At 30.7% G+C, this 27,965-nt stretch overlaps 1 protein-coding gene and 1 long non-coding RNA gene across 28 annotated transcripts in view; one reads left to right on the top strand and one right to left on the bottom strand.

Moving 5' to 3' along the window:
* The window catches only part of LOC129951805 (sodium/hydrogen exchanger 3), a 103,944-nt gene that overhangs the window by 26,991 nt on the left and 48,988 nt on the right, over positions 1-27,965 (bottom strand). For all 27 annotated transcript variants that reach the window (XM_056064128.1, XM_056064126.1, XM_056064134.1 and 24 more), the window contains exons 2-5: positions 26,689-27,700; positions 23,874-24,075; positions 20,870-21,133; positions 3,639-3,841 (exon numbers count right to left, since the gene is read on the bottom strand). In XM_056064128.1, the coding sequence (XP_055920103.1) occupies positions 3,639-3,841; positions 20,870-21,133; positions 23,874-24,075; positions 26,689-27,606 (1,587 nt within the window). In that variant the 5' untranslated portion in view covers positions 27,607-27,700. The remainder of the gene's footprint in view (positions 1-3,638; positions 3,842-20,869; positions 21,134-23,873; positions 24,076-26,688; positions 27,701-27,965) is intronic.
* Positions 14,242-14,979, top strand: LOC129951808 (uncharacterized). The gene is made up of 3 exons (XR_008782236.1): positions 14,242-14,380; positions 14,438-14,658; positions 14,727-14,979. It is a non-coding gene; the product is annotated as an uncharacterized LOC129951808 (long non-coding RNA).

The raw sequence follows: 27,965 nt of genomic DNA, 5'->3' as shown, positions 1-27,965 counted from the left end.
CAAATTAAAATATTTATTCATTGCAAGTAATAATTATACATTATTTAAAAGCTTTTATGAATTTTTAAGCAGTGGGGTGGTACTTGCCCGCAACCTTAGAGGTTTGGTATTCAATTCCGTGTCTCGAAAATTTGTTTTCTTATATATGTATATATTTGTACATATAAATTAATTGCTATATGTGAAGAATCGGTCTTCAATTCTTGGAAAAATCAATTATTATTGACTAATTGGTAATTTGGCTGTTGAGTTAGTGCAGAATTTGTACACGTTTTTCACAGCCATTATAGAGCGCCACCGGATTCTGATTGAGAAATTATCGAAGAAGAAAAGCGGCGACACTCGTTGCTCTTGTCGAGCTGAAGCATTTGATATATTTTTATAAGTACGAGGAAGCAGCCAAAAAAATATCACATACTAATGAATATGTACAATCACGCATCAGAACGAGCAATGTGAGGTTAAATCCGGTCGATTACGTGCAAAATACAAGACGTAAATCTGTCACCCAAGGAAAAATACAAAGTATCCGCCTTCATCCCATTGATTGACCAGCTATCCGTTTCTCTTACGCCTATGAAGCTGTACGTTCGAGATTTGGATTTCTGAATCACATCGAGAAGGTGGATGCTGCAAATTTGCACACTGCAACATAGTGTATCCGGATGATTTAGAGCCTAGTATTGGTAATGAGTTGGTTAAATTTGTGTCTCTGATTGACTCATACAAAAAGGAAAAGGACAAAGGAACAGATCAATCGCCGGAACTATTTTACTACCAAATTCTCGAAAATCAAAATTTCAAAGCTAAATCCCCAAACCTCCTTCCATTAAGAATGTATTTGGTTTTGATGGTAACAAATTGCATTGGAGAGGGCTCAATTTCAAAAATGAAAATTATAAAAAATAGACTTCGAACCACGATGGGACAAAACCTATCGAAGCTTTCTCTTCTGAACATTGAAAGCGATTTACTCGGAGAACTGGATTTCAAAGAAATCATCAACGATTTTTCGGCGAAAAAAGCTCGAAAGGTTCCGTTCGTTAGCCCTAAAATTAAATTTTAGATAATTCTTTTTTCCGTTTGTATATGTATATGTGTTTGTTCCAATACTAAAGGAATTTACTTGGTATCATAAATAATTATTTATTGCCCCGCCCCTGGACCTCTTAATCTGGCTCTGTTTTTAAGCATTGGCTTAGCCAGCAGCTTATGATTTATGTATACTCCGTTATTATAAGCATTTTGTAGTGTAGCTAGCTCTGACAAATTTGACAAGGTTCCACCAATCTGATCCATTTAGAATTTCAATCGTTTTCTGTACTGATAGGGATGGTTTGCCAAAGCATGCTCTTTTTTGCTGGTTGAAAATTGTACACACACTGATGAAATGAAAGCAATCTTCTTCAGCTTTTAAATTACTACATTGCAAAATTGGTCAAATCTTTCGTTGTATGGTTTCCCATTTAAATGTAGAAGTTCCCATCTTGATTTAAAAATTAGGGAAATTTCTTTATAAGAGAAAAAATCTTGGAAGTATTTCTTGTCACACAAATTATAATTAAGTTGGCTACAGAGTAATCTGCTCTCCGATTGACAGGCATTTTCAATCATCTGATTTCGGTTAGATTCTTTAATTTTTTGGATGATTTCGTATAATTTCGTTTTCATCTGAACAATATTCTTGAAATTGATCTATACAACTTCTCCACAGGAAGCAGCAATGTTTTCCCATGTTCTTATCCACCAGTCCTTATTCCAAATTTCGTAGAGCATCATTATCTTACATAACCGAGTTTCCCGTAGACCAAGCACTTTAAAAAAATAATCAGCCTGAAACTTTAGACTTAAAGTAAAACGTTTTGGTTGGCCTGTTTCCAAATAAATTGAATTGTTTGGTGCGGTTAAGGGAATATTGAATATTTTATTTAAGAAATTTCCTTAAAACTTTTCAATTTCTTCGTATTCTTCCTAACCCCATATTTGTACCACATATCAAAAGGAAGATTTCACGACTGCATTGAAATATTATATTTTGTTGAAAGTTTTATGTGATTGTTAGAGAAAATCTTCTTCCAAGTACAATTAATTAAGCTTTGTGAAGTTTTTGCTTTTTCTAGTACAGTGTAGAATTTAGTAAAACTCACAAAAAATTGTATTCTTTCCATATTTCTAAACGACTTCCATTAAGTATCAAGGTGTTCCTAACTTTACTCCGATTGGAACGCGAAAAGACCATTACTTTCATTTGGTCCGTGTTGATAACTAGACCTCACTTGACACAATAGTCCGTAAGACGATTTGCCATCAATTGCAGGGTTTCTGCTGATTCGGACAACAAAAGAAGGTCATCAGCGTAGAGTAATTCATTTATTACGATACCAGCAAGTCGGACGCCTCCTGGAATGTGCGTACCTATATCATTAATAAAAAGAGAAGAAGAGCACTGAGTAGACATCTCTGCTTTACTCCAGTTTAAATGATTTTGAATATGTTTTGCCATCCCAGACTGCAACTTCTATAATTGTGTACAAACAACTTTTTTGTTTCTGTCTTGAAATGCTTTTACTATTGATGTTAAAGTAAATATGTGGTCAACCGTCGAATAGTTCTTTCTAAAGCCTGCTTAAACCTCTGTAAGAATGTTGTTTATATCAACCAAATTTTCAACCTGTTAATGAGAACACCACAAAATAACTTCGCAATGACTTTCATGAGAGATATGTCTCTGTAGTTTTCAACTGCATTTATATCACATTTCTAATTGTTTGGAAAAATTATCGATGTTTTAAAAGAGAACGCCACATCAGCATTTACAAAAATCTTTTTAAAAAGTGTATGTAGATGTTAGAAAACGTAGGGGTTGCATTTTTAAAATATTAGTAGGATATCCTTGGCTCTTTGGAGAACAAGTTGACTGATATAACTGATAACTGATTATTTTGAAGCATTTTCCTAAAAAGCTGCTGAGGATAATAAAATAATAACTAACAAACTTTTCACTCTTTTCGGGTGTAATTTAGACCTTCTAAAAATAAAAATGCAAATCCATAGGTTTTTTAAGAGGACTTAAAATTTTTTTCTTAAATAAAACGTAAAATATTTGAGATATTGTTTGTTGACATAAACCAATGACTTAACACATAATTCGAAAGAAAATAGTCTAGATGTGTGACATCACACGAACAGGCGTCCAATCGAATGGCCAATTTCTTGAGATAACACACTTATCAAACACAAATTAAACTCATAGTTGTCAAGTTCCTATTGAAAAACCTGATACGACACGGTGAGGTTTATGATACATTTTTTTTCTGTGAATACCGGGAAGCCGATAAATTGGAATCTTCAGAAACATTTGCACTATTTTCGATTGGGGGTGCATTACGATGGTACACAGGCCTTACAACATAGACAAAATTAATTTTCCAAAAATTTGTTTACCACTCAGAGTTTTTATAAAGCTATGTTTATTCGAATCTCTTTCTGTTGTACTTTTTCAGGAATTTAAAAATACATTAACTGCCGGTAATACAAACTATCATAAATAAGGCTCAAAAAAGAAGGAAATCAAATTATCTCAATTTCCTTTCAAAACAATAATATATATTTATATTGGTAGTATCATAGCGACTTACCGTAACAGCATCATTAAGTAGCGATTCACCAAATACAACAATATACAAAATTTCGTTTACATGGATTTCTTCAAACACAGCCAATACAGCAACAGGATCAACAGCCGAAATAAGTGAGGCAAAGATAAATGTATCTAAAAGTTTTGGAGTTTGACTCTCGTCACCATAAATACCCGTAAGGCCACACGCCCATAATGAGGAACCTTTAAATAAGAAACAAATAAATTACATTAATTTAAATGTATTATGATGATTTTGTATTGAAATACACAAAATGGTAGATATTCAAAAGCAATAAAAGAAATGTATTCATTTAAATAAATAACATTACTCATTCCACATGACAAAAAAAAATAATAAGAAGGACGAAATTATGAATAGAGCTCAATTATATTCCTTGAAAATAAACAAGCGAATTAATAATAATAATACACATTAGCCATTTTTATTTAATGTATGAAGTTTTTTTTCTTTTAACAAAAATATTAAGTTTATGAATTTTCTTTTTGTTTACTTCTTTTTATTTTTCAATAAAAATTTTATTTTTATGGATTTTTTTAAAGTGCAGAGTGAGTGTTTAGAGAATGATTGGATTAAACGAAGAGAACACTAAAGGTCCTACGCACTGGATGTTCAGTATGAGCAACATTGCTTACAATAGAAATGCAACATGTATTGAATTCAAATTGTCTTGAAAGCTGGGGCATGCCATTTAAGGTCGAAAATAGAAATTTTTACATTTAAACTACTTTCAATTTTGAATAATATATAAATAAGTTTTAAAGGTTTTTTTTTTTTTAAATATTGATATTGTGTTTTATTTAGAAGTTAGATTAAGATGTTTTTTAGATTTAACATTTGTTTTCTTAAAATCCAAATAAAAACAATAAGATGAAAAGAAATAAGCGACAAAAGTTATTGCCAGTCTAAGAAAAAATTTACATTTATTAATTAAAATGGGTGGGGTGACCCTTAAAAGAAAATTTAAGAAAGAAAGTTAAAATATCATACATTTATGTAATGCATACAGAAATTAAATTAAATTGAAGTTAAGCATTTCAAGAAAACATCAGGTAGATCCATTTACAAAAAATTCAATACTTTCATTATCAAGACTAAGGAGCCAATATTTAACTTGTTTCATAAACAACAATAGAGAAGTTTGCATCCTGATAGAATGGGGGAGTCTATTAGATATCCTACATCAGGAAACATTATAAAAATTTCTAAAAGCGGTTATTCGATATGCCGGTATAGAAACTTGGTTTAAAAAATTTCCACGTAAAATATAATTATCAATTATTCTAAAATTAATGTTACCTGATCTCTTAAAGAAAATTTTTAGAACTTTATAAACGGTGCTTTTTTAAGAGCTTGAGAACTTTTAAAAAAAAAAACGCATAAAATTTGCAAAATCTCATCGATTCTTTATTTGAAACGTTAGATTGGTCCATGACATTTACTTTTTGAAGATAATTTCATTTAAATGTTGACCGCGGCAGCGTCTTAGGTGGTCCATTCAGAAAGCCCAATTTTGGGTAACTTTTTCGAGCATCTCGGCCGGAATAGCCCGAATTTCTTCGGAAATGTTGTCTTCCAAAGCTGGAATAGTTGCTGGCTTATTTGTGTAGACTTTAGACTTGACGTAGCCCCACAAAAAATAGTCTAAAGGCGTCAAATTGCATGATCTTGGTGGCCAACTTACCGGTCCATTCCTTGAAATGAATTGTTCTCCGAAGTTTTCCCTTAAAGTGGCTATAGAATCGCGAGCTGTGTGGCATGTATCGTCATCTTGTTGAAACCACATGTCAACCAAGTTCAGTTCTTCCATTTTTGGCAACAAAAAGTTTGTTAGCCTTGAACGATAGCGATCGCCATTCACCGTAACGTTGCGTCCAACAGCATCTTTGAAAAAATACGGTCCAATGATTCCACCAGCGTACAAACCACACCAAACAGTGCATTTTTCGGGATGCATGGGCAGTTCTTGAACGGCTTCTGGTTGCTTTTCACTCCAAATGCGGCAATTTTGCTTATTTACGTAGCCATTCAACCAGAAATGAGCCTCATCGCTGAACAAAATTTGTCGATAAAAAAGCGGATTTTCTGCCAACTTTTCTAGGGACCATTCACTGAAAATTCGACGTTGTGGCAGATCGTTCGGCTTCAGTTCTTGCACGAGCTGTATTTTATACGGTTTTACACCAAGATCTTTGCGTAAAATCTTCCATGTGGTCGAATAACACAAACCCAATTGCTGCGAACGGCGACGAATCGACATTTCACGGTCTTCAGCAACACTCTCAGAAACAGACGCAATATTCTCTTCTGTACGCACTGTACGCATTCGTGTGGTTGGTTTAATGTCCAATAAAGTAAGCTGAGTGCGAAACTTGGTCAAAATCGCATTAATTGTTTGCTCACTTGGTCGATTATGTAGACCATAAATCGGACGTAAAGCGCGAAACACATTTCGAACCGAACACTGATTTTGGTAATAAAATTCAATGATTTGCAAGCGTTGCTCGTTAGTAAGTCTATTCATGATAAAATGTCAAAGCATACTGAGCATCTTTCTCTTTGACACCATGTCTGAAATCCCGCGTGATCTGTCAAATACTAATGCATGAAAATCCTAACCTCAAAAAAATCACCCTTTAACAATACATATGTCTCACTGAAAGAATTTTCAATCACAAGTTAACTAGAAACTTTTAAAAACTCTATTCAAACATAATGCTTTTGTTTGAATATTAGATAAAGTAGAAATAGTTGAAATACATTTATTTTATATTTTTTCGTCATTTTGTTTTATAATTATTTAAAGAATCCAATACCTAACCATAATAGCACTTGGAATAATTCAAGTAAAAATATTAAAAAAGCTTTCGCATCTCCTAATGTTCAAAGTTTATCCTACTTGGTTGTATGTATTTTTATTGAAAACTAAACGATCTCTTGGGAGAAATGGGAGTTTATAAAAAGGATTATTGTAGGAAAACTCTCTAAAGTAAAATTATGAAGACTTATATAAAAAAAAAATCGCATGACAGAACTATGTATATAGACTATAGTAACGAGTATTTGGTGCTTAAGAACAGACATTGTGTCGCAAGTATATCCAAGCTAAGGCGCCAGTTGTAGCTTTAATTAGTTTCCATCATTGAAAATTTTGTTTCGAGATTTTCAATGAACTATTGATTTTAAGAATGTTAAATTTGTTATATTTGGTATTAATATTAATGTTAATGAGTTGTAGAAATTATTTACTGAAAAAATATATACTTTATTCAACACATTACTTTTCTTTTAGTTTATTTTTAGTTTTCAATAATGAAATCGTTATTAATAAACAGCTGATTATTGGTTTTGGGATGAAATCGGTCCACAGAAAGCGTTACTATTACGTTATTTCAATGCTGAATTCTAACCTCAAATGCTTGATTCCAATTAATCAAATTTTTAAATTCTCGATGAAAGCTTTAACCGATCTGTCAAAAAATTTTAAATTTTGTATGATTAGTTTAAAGTTTATTCAAATTATCATTATTAAATTATATTCTGTGAAACATGGAAAATTTGTAACTCGGAATTTTTTGTAATTTTCTTTTTCTTTAAACTGTTAAAAAATTATTGAAAAAACTCGGCGTTCTTCTTTTAACAAAAGTATAACTCTTTGTCTGTGTTGTAAGTGTTCCCGTTAAAAAAACGGCTGGAGGTAGAACACTTTCTCCATTGTAAAAAAATGCTTCTGTTTTAAACCTCTAAAAGGCACTATCTATCAGTATTCCTATGACTTTTTTAAATACTCTTTTATAATATAACTAGCTGCACCGACACACGTTGTTTTGTCAGATAAATAATTTATAGATAATATTTTGCTAGAAATAAAAAACTTTTTGTAAGTGTGTAAGGTTGTGCTAAATGTGACATAATATTAAAATAATAAATCACCAAACAATTTTTTTTTAATTTATACATATTAATTCTTTAAAATTATGAATGAATGAACATATCCCAAGTTATGACAATATTACAAAGAAACAATTAAAATCCCTTAATGCAACATATTGTTCAATATTTCTTGTGATCCCATATTTCCCAATACAAACAAATTGGATGGTTTGCCCACTCGAGAGCACGCCACGTATAGTTGTCCGTGTGAAAAACATGGAGTGCTCAAATCTGAGCCGCAGACAGACATCATTGGGACTTGAGACTTATTAATAGTCATTGAAAATAACAATCTAATTGGAAATTGAAGTCGTTTGAATTGAATTGGCATATTTGAGGGTATAATAGGGATTCGTGATAATAATATATTTTCTTCCGAAAATTGCCATTAAGAGTTATGGTTTCGATAACATTTTGTAGCAATTTCTTAACTACCAATCGCGTGCCGTTGCACAACCGTGGTGTGTTTAAATTACGAAGCAAAATTAACGGAGATACAACGTTGAGTTGTAAATTGTGCGATGGCATGTATGGTAAATCTTATGAGTTCGAGTACTCAGTTGGATAATTTACAACTTCGGTAGCATCACAAACAGTATCAATAGATTTTTATGGCACCAAGTCTCATGTTTTATCTTGAGATTTAATTCGTAGACATTCAAATCTCTTGCTCCTAAAATTTTTCTTTCTGGCAACCACTCATGATTTGTATATTGTCCGTGTACATCTGGAAATATGTGGTCAATGAGAGCATCTTGTGAATCAATAATCGTTTAGAAATCGACCGGTAATTTTATGCATCCGGTTTCATCTGTAGTAACTTCTCCGTCCCCTATACCTAAAAGTTCTTTTAAGAATGTTTCATCGAATGGATCTTGAAGCATTTCAACACTCATATTTACTTTCAATTGTTTTGAATATTTAGTGGCACTTTAAATACTAAATGGGATGTTCTACCTCCATCCATCAAAGTTCCCGAAATGCCAGTATATGCAACATCCAAGCGATACCATTATTTGAAATCATTTTAGCAAGAATTAGTGAAATAAGGAATGTTTTCCCAGTTCCATCTGGTGCATCCAAAAAAATTAATCCACCTTATCCTGCCGAAACTGCGTGCATGATGTGGTCTTTCTTTTTTTTTTCTTAATTCATTAGTGCGACTTTGCGAGCAACAATCAGTGCTATTTCTACAGTATTGTATTCTTGTTTACGATTGAATTCAGTGTCTATAAAATAAGATTCGATTTGGTGAATGCATACTGAAATAAATGAGTGGCAAGTTGGCAATTATAATGCAAAGATCCTTAATAGCAAGCAATGCTTCATAGCGTCACTAAAAAACTATCGTAAAATCTTTGCATCGTCTACGATGTTGATGCAATTAGACCATAGCACTTAGGAATATAAAAAATAAATAAAAACCTATTCTCAGATCTGCCGAATGAACATGCCAAATTTCATTTAAATTGGTTAAGCCGTTTCGGAGGTGTATGGCAACTAACACTGTGACAGGGGAATTTTTAATATTAGATTTTGCTTATAGGCAACTAAAAAAGTTTTTTGAAAGCTATAGTTTGAGATTTTCTATATTTGAAAATGTGACTGGACTTAAATGGCAGTTTATAGAAACATCTTACTTCTCTGTTTTTTTTTTGTGGACTAATTGCGATATCACGATTTATGTTTTTTAAATGTCAATCAATCAACATAATAATTGTATTGTCATTATAATTTTTGATAAACGTACAATTCGAAAAACATTTAAGACTAGTTTTCAAGAATTTGGAATTTTTAACTTATTTTTTTGAATTTCGTGGTAGCCTGTCAAATTATTTTATGTTAATACTTTATTTAACACATAACTTTTCTTTTACTTCACATTCAATTTTTCAACGATGAAATCGTTTTTAATGAACAGCTGGTTATTGATTTCGAAATAAAATCATTTCACTGAAAGTGTTCCGTTTTTTTGTTGTGTATTCCCATCTGTCAGTTTTTATTTCAATGCTGAACTCTGACTTCAAATGCTTGATTCGAATGACAGTTATTTTCAATGATAGCTATAGCCAACCTCTCAGTTTCAGTGATAAAAACCAATGATATTTATGTACTGGCCCTAAAAAAAAAAACAATTAAAAACTTTAAATTTAGTTTTCAGAGACCATGATCAAAAAAGATGTCTATTTATTTAAAGCAAACAGTGAAAGGTTTTGTTTTAAACACCATTTAACAACACATTGAAATTCTTAAAGTTCAGTACAAAAACGAGGAAAATTTTGTTGTAGCGATAAAATTTAAAATAAAATTAAAAAAGAGGCTGGGATGCTTCCCATCCCATTTGTCGATTTATCTTGCTAAAGAGTTTGTAGGTTGTTGTGTTTTAAAAAGAAAAAAGTTGGTAGTTAAATTATTCTTAAGAAAATTTAAATTACCAAAAATATTTTGCATTTAGTTTAAAAATCTAGTTTTGTTAAATAGATTTGAAGTCGAAAACTAATTTTTATCAATTTTAGTAGAATTTCTTAAATTTTTAAAAGTTGGATGAATGAAATTTGATACATATCAAGAACCGAACATCAATTTTTACCAAATTTGCTTACGTCCTATTTTTTGTAGATTTTATATTTTTTTTATAAAATAACGGACTGTTGGATTTTTATAAAAAAAACTACTGAATTACCAAGTTTTAGTATAGTTTTTTTTTTAGGTTTTTTTTTGTACAAAAAACTGTCAATTAGATTATTATCAACTTTTTTACGGAATATTAACATATTTTTTAAAAGATAAAAGTAGTTTTAAGCATATATCTCAAAGTTTTGAGAAGATATTTCAGTCGAAAATCAATTTTTACAGCATTTATTAATTGTTTTTGATTAGGTTTTTATTTTTTGTAAAAAAAGCTGTCAATTCAATTTTTGTCAATATGTTTCCCAATGTGGAACACAATATTTCAAATAAGTTAAAATTAGTTGAAAGCCATAATCTCAAATTTTGGAAAAGACAGTTGATTTTAAATACAATTGTTTATGTTTACCCAACTTTAAATAATGTTTGTCTATGTTTTTATTTTTTATAAAAAAAACGATCAGTTTGATTTTTCTAAAAATTTTACCTGTTAAAAAGGTTTTTTTTTTCATTGCACAAAATTGTTTTGGAAATTAAATCATTTTTGATCCGTAAAATTTTCGAGGTGACAAATTTCTTTTAGATTTGGTATCACGTTACAATATATACTATAAACTTTAATTTAAGTTTCTAACGTCATTCGTTCGGGAGATATTTAGGGATTTATCTGTATTACAAAATTTATTTGAAGTCGATTTCTCTTCTAGTTCTTTAGCTATGGACGACGAAAAAACGTTGCCAACATACGGAAGTACGAACGAACGTACACACACACACAGACATCTTTCTAAAAATATTTTATTTCGACTCTAGGGATCTTGAAACGTCGAGAAATGTCAAAATTTTCAATATGACAAATCGGACCCATTACAATAGCTTCCTATGTGAAAAAAACATAAAATAAACATATTTTAAAACATCAATCCACAAGTTCAATTTCAACTTCTTAGTAAAAACTCATATAGTGCTAAATGAGATTTTGTTTTGAATTTTAAAACATTAAGATCATAAAGAATTAAAAATAACAATATGAACTGATAAATCTTTATTTTCAACACTTAAAATTTGTATGATTAATTTAAGGTCTAATTTAATTTGTACGAACAAAATATTGCATGATATTCTGTGAAACATGGAAAATGCGTTACTTAGAATTTCTGCAATGGAATTCAACCATCAGTTATGTTTTTGAACATGTTCTTCAAAGGTTAAAAATAGTTGATAGTCTGAAAATTTGATTATCATTTCCCGTGTTTTGTTGGAAAATCTATCCATAGTATAGTAGGATTTTATATCGAATAACAAAAACAATATCTATAGTATGAACACTAGCGATAAAAGTTAGAGACGAATTTTACTATGGATGGGTTTTTGACATTTTTACGAGTCTCGAATAGATCTTATGTGATATCGTTCTCAAATATTGGTACAATTGATATTGCATTTGTATCTCGATGGCTGTGTTCGTTGAATAGTTGTGCATGTGTTTTCCATTGGGGAACAAATAAATCTGTTAATGTTGATATTATTTAGTTTTGTTAATGAAAATGGACTAACTACGCTTATTTTGCAAGGGAAAACAATAGAAAAGATACTTAAGTTTTGCTTTGTTTCCACCAAAGGTTTATCTCAGTTTGGATTAAATAAATCCTTTTGGTGTTTCCACCGCACAAGAAGATTTTAAAATGATTAAATTTGACAGCACTTTTTAAAATGCAAATGGTGTGTCGATGTTTGTTATGAATTGCAAGTGAGATAGTTTGATTTGTGTTAAACAATGAAAAACTGAATAGTTCAGCACCATATGAGAATATGCTACCTAATCCATGTGCATTTTTTTTGTATTTCATTAAAACAAAACTATATTTTTTGTACACAAACATACAAATAAACAGGCCATAATGCATTATCTCTAAAACCAGCTCCTCCACACAGATTTTTCTTCACAAATTTTGAATCGACTCCAATCCCCGACCGGAATTAAGATTATTGCACTAGATATTTCAAAAGCATTTGATAGGGTTTGGCATCAGGCTCTCTTATCGAAAATGCATGTTTTCGGTTTGCGTGAATCCCCCCTTCATTGGATTAGTAATTACCTTTCGAATCGTTCAATACAAGTTGTATTGGATGGATTCAAGTCTGAAAACCACAAAATAAATGCTGGTGTGCCCCAAGGCTCTGTTCTATCTCCAACACTTTTTCTCATTTTTATTAATAATCTCCTGTCTGCAACATCTAATCCAACACATTGTTTCGCTGACGATAGTACTCTTAGCTTTTCATATTCGTTTTCAGATTCACACCCCTCTTCTTTGGATGTGGAACTGCAACAACAAAATATGATGAGCTCATTAAATTCCGACCTAAACAGCATTGTACAATGGGGAATAAGAAACCGCGTGCAATTTAATGCTTCGAAAACGCACTGGCACTTGTATCGAGGAAACTGAACATCTCGATATTCTTGGTATGTGTATCACCAACCACCTTTTGTGGAACGATCACATGTCGCCAAAAATGCCGCAAGATGTTTGGGTTTTCTAAGGCGATGCAAGAAGTTTTTCTCCCCCTCTGATCTGGCTGTTGTTTACAAGACTTATATACGTCCAAAGCTTGAGTATAACTCCCATATCTGGGCTGGTGCTCCTGCAACTTACATAAGCCTCTTGGATAGTATTGAACGTAGAGCATTTAGATTGATTGGTGATATTACCATCATAAGATCATTTACGTCACTTGAACATCGTCGAAATGTTTTTTGTCTCACCCTGTTTTACCGTTATTTTACTGGTTTATGCTCTAGAGAAATAGCCAGCTGCATTCCTCCCCTTAAACAGTTCAACCGTAATACTCGCGCTTCTAGGAATGCTCATCAATATACCCTCGAGCCCATCTTCGGTCGTACTGTCAAGTACAGAGATTCGTTCTTTAGCCGTACTATGCGAATGTGGAATGCCTTGCCACACTCTGTCTTTCCCAGCTATTGCAATATTCAGGAATTCAAAACCAATGTGCACCGACATCTCCTTTCAACCACTCTCTCCCTTTCCTAGCGCTCACACTGTGTCTACATAATAAGGGTAATATATCTCCTTGAGTGTGCGCTTATTATAAAAAAAAAAATTATAGAATCTCAATTTCCAGATGTTTTCTTAACATTTATTTTTGAAAATTGTTCGTTTTATTAGTGTTACTTAGTTTTTTTTTTGCTAAGTTAATTTAAACATTTGATTTTCACAAAACTTTCGTCTATTTGTGTGTTTTTTTATTATTATTTTGAAGATCTTCTAATAGCCTGTCAGATTGTTTTATGTCGAACATATTAACCTCTGAAGTTAACGTCGCACATAAAATTAAGTCGCAACATAATGAAGTAATTTGTTATATTTATTGCACCATCTTAAATCAACTACATATAGTTAACTCGACTTGTAATACCAAGAATTAATAATAAACTGTCAAATACAACTTATTTAACTCATTAACAATTCATTACCTGGTAAATACAAAGTTATTTCTAATAATTGAATAACGTCATATAATTAATTGAATCAAAGTTAAGTTTGTGCAATCCCAATGTTCATACCTATTCATCACACGTTACAATGTGATTGAACTAAGTAACCAATTTGTGGTATTACAACCGTTAGAGAGAATAATAATCTGAAAGTTACGTCATTGATGAAAATGAATCCCCTTCTTATCGTCATTGAATATAATATATAGATTGATTCAGGAAGAAAGAAAAAAAAAAACCTTTTTCTTTCCTTTTTTAATGATGTAAAGAAAGTCTATATTTAGAATTAATTTCTTAAAAGTATATTTTTCTATACTTTCTCAATCTGACAATGGAATTTTGTTTTGATAGCAGAATTATAAAGTTTTTTAGATCACCAAGCCAGCGCCACCGCCACCGTCAGCGTCAGGGCCATCACCAGAGGCATTGCATCGCAGCGTATAGAATCTCAAGTCCGTAATTCGCGTATATGTACCCCATACACCCCCTTCCTCCGTTTGTTGTCATATATAGAAAAGAAATATGCCAACAAAGTTTATTAAATGGATATCGATGACAATAATGGGGGTTGGTATTATGATGTGTTCACTCATTTATGTATATCTTGAATAAGCAATCCGGGACATAAAGGGGGTCGTATGTATGTACATATATAAAAATGAAAATTGAAATTGAAATTAAAATTGAATCGATTTAGATAAAAATGTGTCATCCAATGGTTGTTGAAGGTGTCCCTTTAGTATTATAGTCAAAGACCGCACAGACTATCATAATAATACATTCGTGTTTTGAAAGTAAGTAGAAAATGGAAGAGTTTAAATTGATGATAGTTTTGTGGCTATAGCACCCACTGGAGGCACACAGGAGACATGAAGGAAAACCGTATTATTAACCTGGTTGGAGACAGTTTATTCTAAGGTATAGCAATAAATTAGTTCGAATAGACACTTGGGGAACAATTAATTTAAAGACGTTTATTTTTGTAGATACTATATTCGAGTACTTGAACGAGCAACGAACTAAAGACTCGACTCGAACTCGATTAATGGAATTTAATTGCAGTCTTTTGCAAATTTGTTTCCACAAATGAAAGAACATTTATTACTTTGTTGGATTTTATCAATACAAATCGCAATTTAGTGTGAACGTAATATTGTAATTAAAGTGAAGGCTGGAAATAGCTTTGTTAATTATTGCTATTGTGTGCAGTGAAAAAAAAATTAATAAAATTTACGATCTGGTTGCACGTTTTTTTTGTTTACTTAATTATTACGAATTTTTTTCCAATCAAAAAAAGCTATAAAAGACAAATTTCAAACCACGAGTAAACGATATTTAAAGTCAATTGCACACAAATAGCCAGTAGATAAAAGTTCTTTTTTGACGTTTCTGATTCATAAAGTGAGAACTGTCACATGAGTCAAACTTGGCCGTAAAAAAATATTGGAAGTGTATTGAAGTTGTTGTTTCCCATAGGAAGTTATTGTAATGGATCCGATTTGTCAAATTGAAAATTTTGAAATTTCTCGACGTTTCAAGCTCCCTAGAGTCGAAATAAAAGAGTTTTAGAAAGATGCCTGTGCGTGCTTGTGTACGTACGTTACGTTCGCGAGTTTTTTGGTCGTACATAGCTCAAGAACCAGTAAAGATATCGACTTCAAATACATTTTGTTATACAGATAATAACGCAGAAAGATGCAGAAAGGGCTCTCAAGAAAATTGCGTGGCTGTTTTTTTTTACCATAACAGTTTAAAAAAAGGTGAACATTTTGCTTAACCCTAAATATCTCATTATCATAACAGTTTTAAAAAAAGGTGAACATTTTGGTTAACCCTAAATATCTCATTAACCAAAAACGCTAGAGACTTGAGTTAAATTTCATATAATGTATTGTAACGTGATACCAAACAAGCATATTTTTTGAACAAATTTTTAACGGTTTTTCTTTGATTCAAAAAAAACTAAAACAAAACATTTGTCACCTCGAAAATTTTACGAATACAAAATGATTTTATCTCCAAAAGAATTTTTGTGCAACGAAAACTAATGTTTTTAACAACTGGTCAAATTTTGAGAAAAATCGAATTGACAGTTTTCTTTATAAAAAATAAAAACCTAAAAAAACGTTACTCAAAGTTGGTAAAAATTGAATTTCGACTCAAATATCTTTTCAAAAATTTGAGACTATGGCTTTGAACTAATTTTAACTTATGTTAAATATTGTTTTCAACATTGGGAAACATTTTGAGAAAATGGAATTGACACTTTTTTTTCAAAAATAAAAAACTAAACAAAAAAATTAATAAAAGTTGGTAAAAATTGATTTTCGACTCAAATATCTTTTCAAAACTTTGAGATTAAGGCTTTTGACTAATTTTAACTTAAAATAAATATTTTTTCCAAACATTCGAAAAATTTTGAGAAAAATCGAATAAAATTAATAAAAGTTGGTAAAAATTTACTTTCGACTCAAATAGCTTTTCAAAAATTAAAAATAGTGGCTTCAAACTTTTTCTATTTCACAGAAAATATTATTTTCGATATTCAGAATTTTTTTTTATAAAAATCCAACAGTCCGTTTTTTTCACAAAAACATAAAATCTACAAAAATAGTACGCAAATTTGGTAAAAATTGATGTTCGGTTCTTGATATGTCTCAAATTAATTTCATTTATCTAATTTGTAAAAATTTAAAAAAATACTTATAAATTGGTAAAAATTTGTTTTCGACTAAAAATCTATTTAACAAAACTAGATTTTCAAACTAAACTATTTCTTTATATGAAAAATATTGTTGTTAATTTAAAAATTTTTAAGAATAATTCAACTGACAACTTTTTTAACCCAACAGGAAAACCTACAAACTTTTAAGCAAGACAAATCGACTGAGGGAATGGGAAGTTATCAGTGTGGGTCACATCCTAGCCTCTTTTTTATTTTTTTTTGTCAAGGGCAAATAGGTTTTCACAAATAAAATTCGGTTCCAAAGCCTTTATGAAATGCTTCGAGAAATCCCTGAAATTGCCCAAGGATTTTCGAAAATCCCAAAGGAGGAATTGAATTCCTTTTGGGAAGCAGTAAAAACAGAGTTAAATAGGGAACTCGCTACTAGGGACTTTGTGAAAGTGGTGATTACAAAACAAACTGGGCCCTAGAAAAAATATTGGTACTATATTTGAAGTTTTTTATTTTTTGGCCTAACTTAGATGCAATTGTGTTGTGTTTTGGTATTAGTTCAGTAAAAAATGTATTATTTTCTTTGCTGGGCAACATACATATGAGATTGGGGTTAGAAACCCGAAAACTGAAATCCTGATAACTCATAAACCCGAAAACGCAAAATCACAAAAACACAAAATCCCAAAAACCTTAAGACCAGAATATTCAAAAGTTGGTATTCTGTCCGTCTTTCAACAAAATGCTCCGTACTAAATTTCAAATCAATAGGCAAGGTTTTTGACAAATAACGCTGTACATACGGTACTATCCTGTTTTGATTTAATCTTGTTTAAACCAAGATCATAAACATTAAGGAAATAAGTAAGCCTTGCATTTGTTGATTTCTTAGATATCATTATTTTGCACGCATACAGCACTTGGAACTTGGTTCCATTTTTCAACGTAATTGTTTTTGGACTGATTTCACAAATGTTTGCTTCACAACTCAAGACTGAGAAAGTGGGTAGATATGCCACAACTCTGAAATCCAATATCACTATTTATCGACCTTTTTTTCTTTGCACTAGAAATTATATTTGTTTCGAAATTTTAAGATTCTGCATTATGGGAAAGTGTTACATAATTTTGATGATCTTTCATTCAGAAATCAGCTTTTTGTTATTTTTCAGTTCTGTATGTTAAGAGCGATTTGTACTATTCAGCCCTATTGCGAGTTTCACGGGAACAAGATTCCACCCGAAAAAAATCCCTTTTTTCAATTCGCCTATTGTGGGTTTCGGGCGAAAAAAATGCATGTTCGAAAGATTTCCCTTATTGGCAGCACTCAATTCGGGCGGAATGAAATTTCATTTGGCACTAAATTTTCCACTTAGTTTTTAGAGGTCAACAGAAGAATAACAAATTTTACAATGTAAGTTATTTATAATATTTGTAGTTGCAAAAAAACTAAATAACTTTATTTTTTTTATTTATATGTAAAGACAAAATCAATAAATGCAAATCAAAGCGATATGCTGCTAAACAAGATGCATAAGGAAAATCCTGAAATCGCAAGAGGTTTTGTAAAGTTGTAAAGTTTGTAAATTAAAGAAAAAATAAATGCATTTTAGAAGCAGATTACACTTGAGCTTAATAGCGCTGGGCCTCCAGTCAAGAATGACTTCGAATGGGTTCAATTTAATTCACATTGTTGAAGACTGAACAAAATAAAAAAACGACCAAAAACGTTACGTGAGGATAAAGGTTGCTACAAGCAAAATAATGGAAAGAGGAACAGGAGGTGGACCAAATAGGACACTAAAATTCTCTCCTGCTGAAGAAGCTATCTTCCAGGTTAAATCTACCCAAAAAGAGAAGTTCCGAAAATATGGAAAATGAAATTCAAATTGAAGATTTTTTGGATGAATTTGAAAATGATGAACAACATAAGCCACAGAGTTCTGATGTTATAACCTATTCATTTGCTGATCCTATTCTAGTCGTACCTGCAACTATTCTTTCTTCAACCAGTCAAACCACCAAGAAAAAAATATTTGCAAAATGAGTACCCAAGAAGTTGTAATGAAGGAACTTCAAACGCATAAAGAACTTTGTGACAAAGTGGTGAACCAATTTTTTTCATGAAAGATCATAACAACGATATACAAAATTGTATACAAAAAAACTTTACATTTTCCTTTTATTGTAAATTGTAAATTACTTCTTTTTATTAATCCTTGAAGGTGTCAAAACAAAAATACAATTCACTAGGGTTGTTCGTTTTCTAAAAACGAATACTCACATACCAAAAAACGAACAGGGAAATTATAAATATCCACTTGCGCAAATAGTTTTTTTTAGTGGTGATAAATTGATTGGGGTGGTTTTAAAAGTGTCTTGTCGTACGCAGTTTAACAGGAAATTGCGGGCCTACATAAATTTCAATGCGTTTTTATTTTCAACAAGAAATATAGGTTCAGATTTCATTCTCTGTTTTAATCAGAGATGAAGAAATTTATTGCGAACTCAGTTTGCTGAACACGACAATTATTTGAACTGTCAGTTCTGATTCGAAGTGAAATACTATTCGGGCGAAATTAGCATTAGCTTTTTAAATTCCGTGTGAATGATTTTCCTGGCGAAACTCACAATAAGGCTGGTTGAGTTATTTTGGTGAGGTGAGTCTCCTTGAAAAGCTTATTAAATATTTCAAATTTGACTTTATAGCTTCTAAGCAATTTGTTAGAAATAAAAAAGTGCACAATACCCTTTTATAAATAACCTTAAATAACCCAATGTTAAATGCAAAAATATCTACTTTAACAAAGAACAAAAACATTATGACCAAAGCACTGATTTCCTATGGACAAAAGTGTTCCACATACCCCACCTCCAAAAAGTTCTAAACAATCTACTACTTATATTTCGAAAATACCGGAGCTCTCAGTTAAGTTGAAACATATGCCAGTTTTGTTTATTCGGGTTTCTTAACTTCCAAAATGGTGTTAAATTAAAATCAAGGGTAAACCACAAAAATCATTGAGTATTTTTTTCTGAGATCAGTAGGTGACCTTTATTATTATTACTCCAAACATCTAAGCGCGGATTGTTGGAATCAATTTGTCAGTACAGAAGTTAAAAATGAATTAAACATACATATAATGATTTACTAGCGATAAAAATGTATACACACGTTTCATTAATAAACATGAGTTAAAAAATATTCTACGGTATTGGAGTTGAATTTAGTGAAGTTCTAAGATACATTCATGCATCAGGTGGTTTCAGACTTATGACATCGACAAAACATGAATCACAGAAGTTTTTTAAAATTAACATTTCTTTTTCCACTTTTAATATTATTCCATGCTTCAAAATCTAAGAAAATTGAATAAATTCAAATTTTATTTGCTTAGTTTGCATTTTCAATTTAAACATCATCAAGATAAGCTTTATTGAGCCTATAAATTTGTTTCTTCTAGTTGGTCGATTTACTGTGATTTATTTAAAAAATAATAAGATATAAAAAACAATGTTTGATTTATGATTACCCTTTTAACACACGAAACAAAATAATAAATATCACTTAAAATAAAAAAAAAAACGATAGACACATAACTCAATTATATGGGGATAAAAGACTTTGCCGCACAAATAAAATGTGTCGTGTGACCTATCAAATTGCGTACATGATGATGACACAATTGACTTTCGTATCTCGTGGTCTATACCCGCATCCAATTTTAATTTTATAGCTCTTCTATATGTACTGTACAGAGAGGAGGAAGATTGATTGGGTGGCAAGCCATTTAATTCATATCCCATGTAGTGGTCTTTTTATAATTGAATAGTATCTTAAAATGATCAACCATATTTTTTATGGAGACTAATTGAGATGACAAGGAGAAATTTGATTCAAATTTCCTTATTTAATTATCATTTGAATACACTCGAAACATTTTAGTTTTTGTTTTATTTGCAAAACATGTTAACTGTTCTTGAGGTTAGCAGTTTTTCATCCAATTATTTTTTTTTTTTTTTTGGAGAAAGATAAAATATAACAATTCCTAAAATTCACAGCTGTAAGATCCTTAAGTCTCCTTTCATTATGAGTTGGTAATAAAAGTGACAGCTGTCAAATTATTTCTCGATTCAAATGTTGAATGACACTAACTTCCTGTGTTAACGATTTTATCTAGAAATTATCACCCAAAACTTTATATTATCACTTTATGTCAAAAAGTCTAATTGTGGGTTCAAGATGTAAGAACTTTAGGCTTTGAAAAAGCTCAAGAGGACACAAAAATATATTAAAGTGGGTATAGTTTATTTATGTTTATTACCTATTTTAATACTATAGAAATAAACAAATGATTTATTAAATAGAAAAATAAATAAAATAACCTTCCTTTTATAGCTAAAATAATTAAATTAACGAGTTTTTATTTTTTTTTGTTGTTGTCGACTTACCAATAGTTGCAACGTTAAATATCGTGCCAACAACAGCCATTAGCAATATAGTTCCCAAGTTATCGAAGAAAAGGCGATTGGGCATAAAATACCCGGCATCTAAGATAATTGGTGGGAGCATGTAGAAGAAGAATGTATTTGGTGTTAATGGTGATACATTTACGGAAGTGACAAAATATAAAACAACACCAATGGCAACACCAACAACAATTAAAAGGCAGGATTCGGGAAAGATTTTATTAAGCTTTGGTGTCATATGAAAACCTGAAATTAAACAAGAAAAAAAATATTATACAATTTAATGGAATAATTCAGATGAATAATGTCAAAAACACACTGTTTTGTTAGTGCTGTTAAAAGAAAAATGGCCGGTCTTTATATAATTATGAATACCTCAATCGGTGCTCATTTTATTTCTTGAGAAAAAGTATTTCTTTTTCTGAAGAGTGACTTTTTGTGACTTTTTAAAGAGTTTTGCTAGTACTGCTTACTTTTCATAGGATATGTCAAAACGTTGTGGGGAAAACTGTCAGTGAGATGACATTTTCAAAAAACGATCCGTCTTATAGAACGCGTCCCTCAATTACATAAAATATGTCAATGAAAATAGTTTTTTAAAACAAGTAGGGCGCCCTTTGCTGCATTAAATTTGTCAATAGGAGATGACTTTTTTGGAAAATTAATAAGGGTGTAAATGGCTAAAAATTAATTTTTGTGATTTCGACTTAGAGAACGCGTCCATAAAATTACTTTTTCGAAAATAGCAGGGTTAATATTTATTTTTGTGGTTCCGTCTTATAGAACACGTCCCTAAGCTGTATTAAATTTGGCATTAAATTAGAATCTTACTACGGATGGGTTTTAGACATTTATACGAGTCTCGAATGGATCTTATGTGATTTCGTTCTCAAATGTTGGTACGATTGATATTGCATTTGTATCTCGATGGCTGTGTTCGTTGAATAGTTGTGTCTTTGGAATCATGTATTCCATTGCCGAAAAAAAACTGTTACTGTTGATATTATTTAGTTTTGTTAATGAAAATTCACTAACTGGGCTCATTTTTCAAGAGAAAATTGACCATTTTATTAGTTTTAGTTAGTTTTTTTAAGCTAAGTTAATTTTAACTTTTGATTTTCACAAAACTTTCTTCTATTTATGAGTTCTTTATTATTATTCTGACAGATCTTCTTTTAGTTGTTCCAATTTTTAAATAAAAAAATCTGGCTACTGCCAGAATTTTCTTTTATACTATTTAAAGATTGCCATAAAAACACGGGTAATGAGATGACTTTCTGAAAAACGTTAAGGGTATAGATGGGCAAACAAACATTTTTTTGTGATTCCGTCTTATAGAACGCGTCCATCAATTTTTGTAAAACTGTCAACAAGATGTCATTTTCAAAAATAATTTGATTAACCTGCATGTGACAGGATATTTCAAGTTATAGCATTTTGCGATGAGATTTTCATATTCTTAACAGTTACTTTAACATTACTCTAAGCTCATTATAAATTCCTTCAAAGCCATTTACGAACTTTCATTGAAGTAACGCCAAAAAATGAGATAATTTTTTCTTATTTTATCGCATCACTTAAATATTATGTCTTATGAACAATCGATTTTAAATGACATCATGGGATATGAACTTAAACCGCACACAAAATTTCGAGAATTCTCTCATTCTACTGCGTTAACCTCGTGTAAATGTCCTTGCAAGAAATCAGAAGTGGGTAGTATGCGAGTACTCAGAAACTATAGAGAATTATTTGTATATATGTCGTCAAAGTTAGAAAAAACAACAAAAATTTAAATCAGGGCCGGATGGCACAGGATATACATTCATATATGTACACACTTGTCACTTTTTAAATCATCGTTTTATTTAGCATAAATCAAACTTTATCTAAATGAACCAACGCTGTCATTTACAAAAAAAAAACACCAATTGAATTTTATGACAGTTGTTATCATTATTGGTTGATTAAATATTTTAAAAGATGGCGGGACTTTGATTTGATTGATAAAATAACAAGTAATAAGCACTTAACTGTGCAGAAAAATATAGTTTGCCATTTCATCTCTCTTTTACTGAAATGGGAAGAAAGTAAACAAATGTCCCTTCTTTAAATGTTAATTTATATCCGGGCCTGTTTCAAAATGAATATTATAAGGGCCAACAATGAATAAAATGTGAATGGTCAGTATTATTATATGTTAACTTTACTCAAGGGAAAAAGTCGTATATGTCAAATGTCCCCCTGGTGGTGACAAAATATATACAAAAAATGCAAATATCGATCAATATAACAATTTGATTATGGATAAGAACGAGGATATAATTTACACTATACCCAACCACATTCGTTTGACTACAGACAACACACTCCAACATAGTTAGGTTTCTTTTAGACAAGGACAAGTAATAAAGTCACGTTTCAGTAAAATTTTTGAATCGTGCATTTATTTCCATGTAGAAAATAAAGTTCCATTTCAAGTTCAAAGTTTACATAAAACTTTATCAATTTTAAACTTAGTTATAAACTTAGAACAAAAGTAGGTTTAGGTATATGCAAGTTCTTGGAATAGAAGGTCAAAGGAGACTCTTAATAAAATTATATGACGTTCTGTAGTGACTTTAGACTTGAAAACTAATTTACAGTTCAAGAAATTAAATAAAAGAGGCAGCGAATTCGTATTGAAGTACAAAAATGAATTTAGAATTAAATTATTTTCATTCCATTGAAAGTAAAATAAGGTCATAATTATGAAAAAATAAGACCTTAATTCTTGTTGTCTGTTAAAAAGCATCATGGTCACTGTATTCTTAAAGTTTATGCGACTCATTCTAATTTTCAAACATATACTAACGTTTTTACTTAATTTTCGAGACAACCAGAAGTGATACAAATTTTTGCATGAAAACATATATTTTAGTTTTATTTTTGTCTATAAAACTAAAGTTTAGCTTAATATTAATTTAAGAATGAATTTTTAACTTACCAATTTTTGCAATACTAGCTGATAGAATCCAAATACCAATAATAAATGGTGTTTTGACTCTATCAAAGTCAACTTGTGATACTGGATATCGTAAAGGTTCATGATGATCTCCATGTGATGCCAACGGATACGTTTTTCCATCCCCATGCTCTCCATGATCCAATGTTGTAGTTGGTGTTCCAAAAGAACTTGTTGAAGTCGCCTTAAATAAAATAAAAGCAAAATTATAGAAATAAGTTTATTAAATTGATTTAAACTTTTATTTGATATTATGTACATTTTAAATTAAATATGACACAATATCAATTTTAAGACAATAAAATAACCAGGTTGTCAAAATTGAGTGCTAGAAATAAAAAATGGATGTGTGACACTTTGCTTCTATGCATATTTTCCATGTGCCAGAATTTGACAGTTTAACACTGAACAAATTTTGAAATATCGATCCTTTTCCGCCATTTTATCGTAGGCGACAAGAAAAAAATATCTAAATTCGCTAGTACATTTTAAGGTACTGCTTACCAACTTGCTTTAACTTTCTATACAAAAATAATTATTGATTTAGCTTGAAAAAGTCTTATATTAAGGATTAAAGTTTTCTCATGACGAGTTTCTTTGACAAACTATAAAGTGACGTAAATCGTACCGTTAAACGGAATCGACGCGAAAGTCACAGATAGTTAAAGTACAAACCTAACTACATTAATATGTGACTTTGATAAATTATATCAGAAGACAAAATACCATAAATTTACGAAGTAAGCACCTAATTCAGCACCTAGCTGTACATTGATTTATAACTGTGTTTATTGAATATAAAGTATTTCAAGGTCTCTTACAAATCGTTACGTTTATTTTGGTATGTCAATTAATGAAATTGACTAAGATGAATAAGATATAAAAGTTTATCCTCCAAATCATTGATTTCACCAAACAATTGTAGGTAAACATGTTGGGATATAATTATTTGTATTTATTGTCCAGCAACTCAAACAAGCCTATATTCATATTGCTACGAGTATATATTTGAACGCACCCATTCTTCGAGAATCGAAACAAGAAATCCTGCATCTTACTTCCACATCATGTGAACAAATGAGAAGGCAGTATCGTAGGAACTTGTAAACTAAAGCGGTAGAAATACTATGCTCAGTATCGATTCTATTTTATTATATTTTCAAATTCATTTTTTTAAAATAATATTTAAACGCTTGATATGTATATTTTAATAATCATGATGTTAAAATAACATCAATAATAACTTCATATATTTTACAGATAGGAAAGATGTCAGTTTTTAGTTTTAGGGTGTGTTCAGGATTCAATTAAAGATGTCGAATGGCTTCATTCAGTAAAAATAAACAGAATAAATGCAAAGTTTGAATTGGAAAAAAGAAAAATTGATTTTCAAATTAAATAGAAACACTAAATAAGTGGCTTTTGACTCAGAAAAAAAGTCAGATTTGAATTTCCTTTTGCTCTCAAATTGCTGAATGTAATGGAACAAAATGATTATATTTTCGTTTAATCTATAGTTACATCAGCTTCAGATCGTTTTGTGTAATATATGTATATTCTCCATTATCACATGCTCGCGTTTTAATATTTAAAATAAATCATTGAAATATAACGCCACAATATTAAATCAATTGGGCAGTGTTTAGATCAGAATTAAGAGTACATTAAATAATATGCATACTTCACACACTAAATTTTCTTAAAATTATAATTTTGCGTTGTAAATTTAAATTGCATCAAAAACCTACATTAATTGGCGTTTTTCATGTCATCGAATCGGACGGTCGGTTGGTCCATTGGTGCAAAGAAAATGCTAAATATCTGAATTAAAAGAGGTGCTATATGAGTATGAAAAATCGTTATATCAATTTATAATTGAAAAATAAATGAAAACAAAAATGTGTTGATAATTTTTGCTTTAGCTATATTGTTTTCTCAAAACATTATTACTTGATCGCTCCTCTTAATTATTGTTTATTAGCATTTCTGTCAATCATCGTTGTTGTTTGATTCCGTGTTATATTTTACATCTCGAGTGGATGAAGATATGAGGACGACGAGAGACGAGGGTAACAATAAACAACAACATTATTTTTATCAATGAAAATGAAAAGCAAATATTTACTATGAGAACCACTTGGCATTTGTTTGAGCTTTGTATACACTACACACTTTAGAGAATTATTATTATGTTTCTACAAATACGAGTATGTAAACTGATAACTTGAGGTATGATGACAAATTGTATTTCTTTTGAACCTGACCTTAATATTTTATATTTTGTAACAATTTCCCTAGAGTCTTGACTCATTCAAAAAGGGCATATGTGTGTTCAAATACTGGCATTTCTGATAAGATAAGGTTATTACTTCTTTCCGATAGCCCCTATTTTCTATGAATAAAATTCATTTGATTTCATAAGTTCATACGTAGCATAAAAGCAAATGCTGTCTTTTAACTACATCACCCATTGAATTACGTATTTTACCCATTCCTTATATTCCTTTCTTTGAAAACTATATTCAGTCTGTTTCTTTTCTTGGAAATTCTGTGTTTTTTTTATATTATTTGTAGAGTCCTATATCAAGTACAGAATTTCAAAATAAAATTAAGAGTACTTTGGACTAAAAATCACTGAAACTCAGAATATAAAGAAAAGACGTATATTGTTCTAAAACGTACATATATAAAATTGACACTTATTTTGTGACAGTTATTAAGATATATTTTTGAGTATTTGATTTGAATCAGACTTTTAAAGAACAGACACAATAAGCAAAAGTAAATTTTAACTTACCGATTCTGTCACTGCCACTGTCGTTTCACTTCCACCAGAATTTAATGCATTACTCAAATTTGGACGGGCCTCTATGCTGCTAACAAAACAACAAATCCAGATATAACTCACAAGCAAACAAATAAATCCTCTATTTAAAGTTCTCAAACATGATTTCTCTTTGATTCGTTGTTGTTTTTGGCATTCAAGCATAACTTTGGCATTATTCACATTTTTCATTTCACTTATTTCACTCTTAAAACTATAACTTTTTAGCACCATTTGAAATTTAAGCAGTATTGACACTAAAAGTACTGTTAAACTCCACCATTTAGCTGATGCTCGATCAGCAAATTGACTGAATTCATTCATTTTCACCTTCGTCGACGTCGGAATAAACGAATCTACTTCATTATCGAAGTTTTTCATTGTTGCATTACTGTCTGACATAATATTTAAACAATTACTTTGTGGTATAGAATTATTATTATTACTAGGAGTTATAATTAAGTTAGGATGTGAATTTGTAGGATTTGTTTTGAAATTTATAGCTACATCTTTCAAAACCGTTGTCGTTGTTGTAGATGTTGTTTTTGTTGGTAGCTTAAGCAGGCCAGTTTGTGTTTCGTGAATGCACCTATTTATTTTACTTAAATTGTCAAATGCATTGTTCTTATAATTTTCTACTAAATCTACTAAGAAATTTCTAAATTTTCTACTAGGCGAATGAGTTTTTTTGTCACACCAACATGCTCGTCGAGCTAAATTCATCTCTTGCATTAAGGAAGGTGTTGCACTATCAAAATCGGTTTCCTTCATTTTGTTTGTTGCAATATGACACAGCGGCAGAGGCGATTGTTGACAGAAGGTGATGGAGTTGTTTTTATTTTTTGTATAAATTTTATGATTAGCTTTGATTGCATCAGTTGTTGTAAGCATTGCATTGAATACTATTGCCAACACACACGCAGAGGTTATTCATTTGGGAAAAGCTGCAGCGATATTTTTCAAGTTAGGAGCCCTCTGCGAATAACTGAAATGAAAAGAAAATGAATGTCATTATTAAAGGAATCTAATAGAAATTAATGCAATTTAAAGTTAACATATTTTTACTTTGAACAACAATTATTGAAGTTTATTACATTATTATGGTATGTTAAGCCGGAAATTCAAGTTCAATATCTACCTGGGGTACCTCACATTTTTTTCACACATGCAGCCTCCTGCAAAGAATTGACAAATCTTCTAACTGTTTGGATTCGGCATAAACTAGGTGGCCTGAATTGCTGACATATACA

Source organism: Eupeodes corollae, chromosome 3 (assembly GCF_945859685.1).
Source record: "Eupeodes corollae chromosome 3, idEupCoro1.1, whole genome shotgun sequence".
NCBI classification, from domain to species: domain Eukaryota; kingdom Metazoa; phylum Arthropoda; class Insecta; order Diptera; family Syrphidae; genus Eupeodes; species Eupeodes corollae.
The sequence above is the reverse complement of the archived record's forward strand: the minus strand, read 5'-3'. Positions and strand labels throughout refer to the sequence as shown.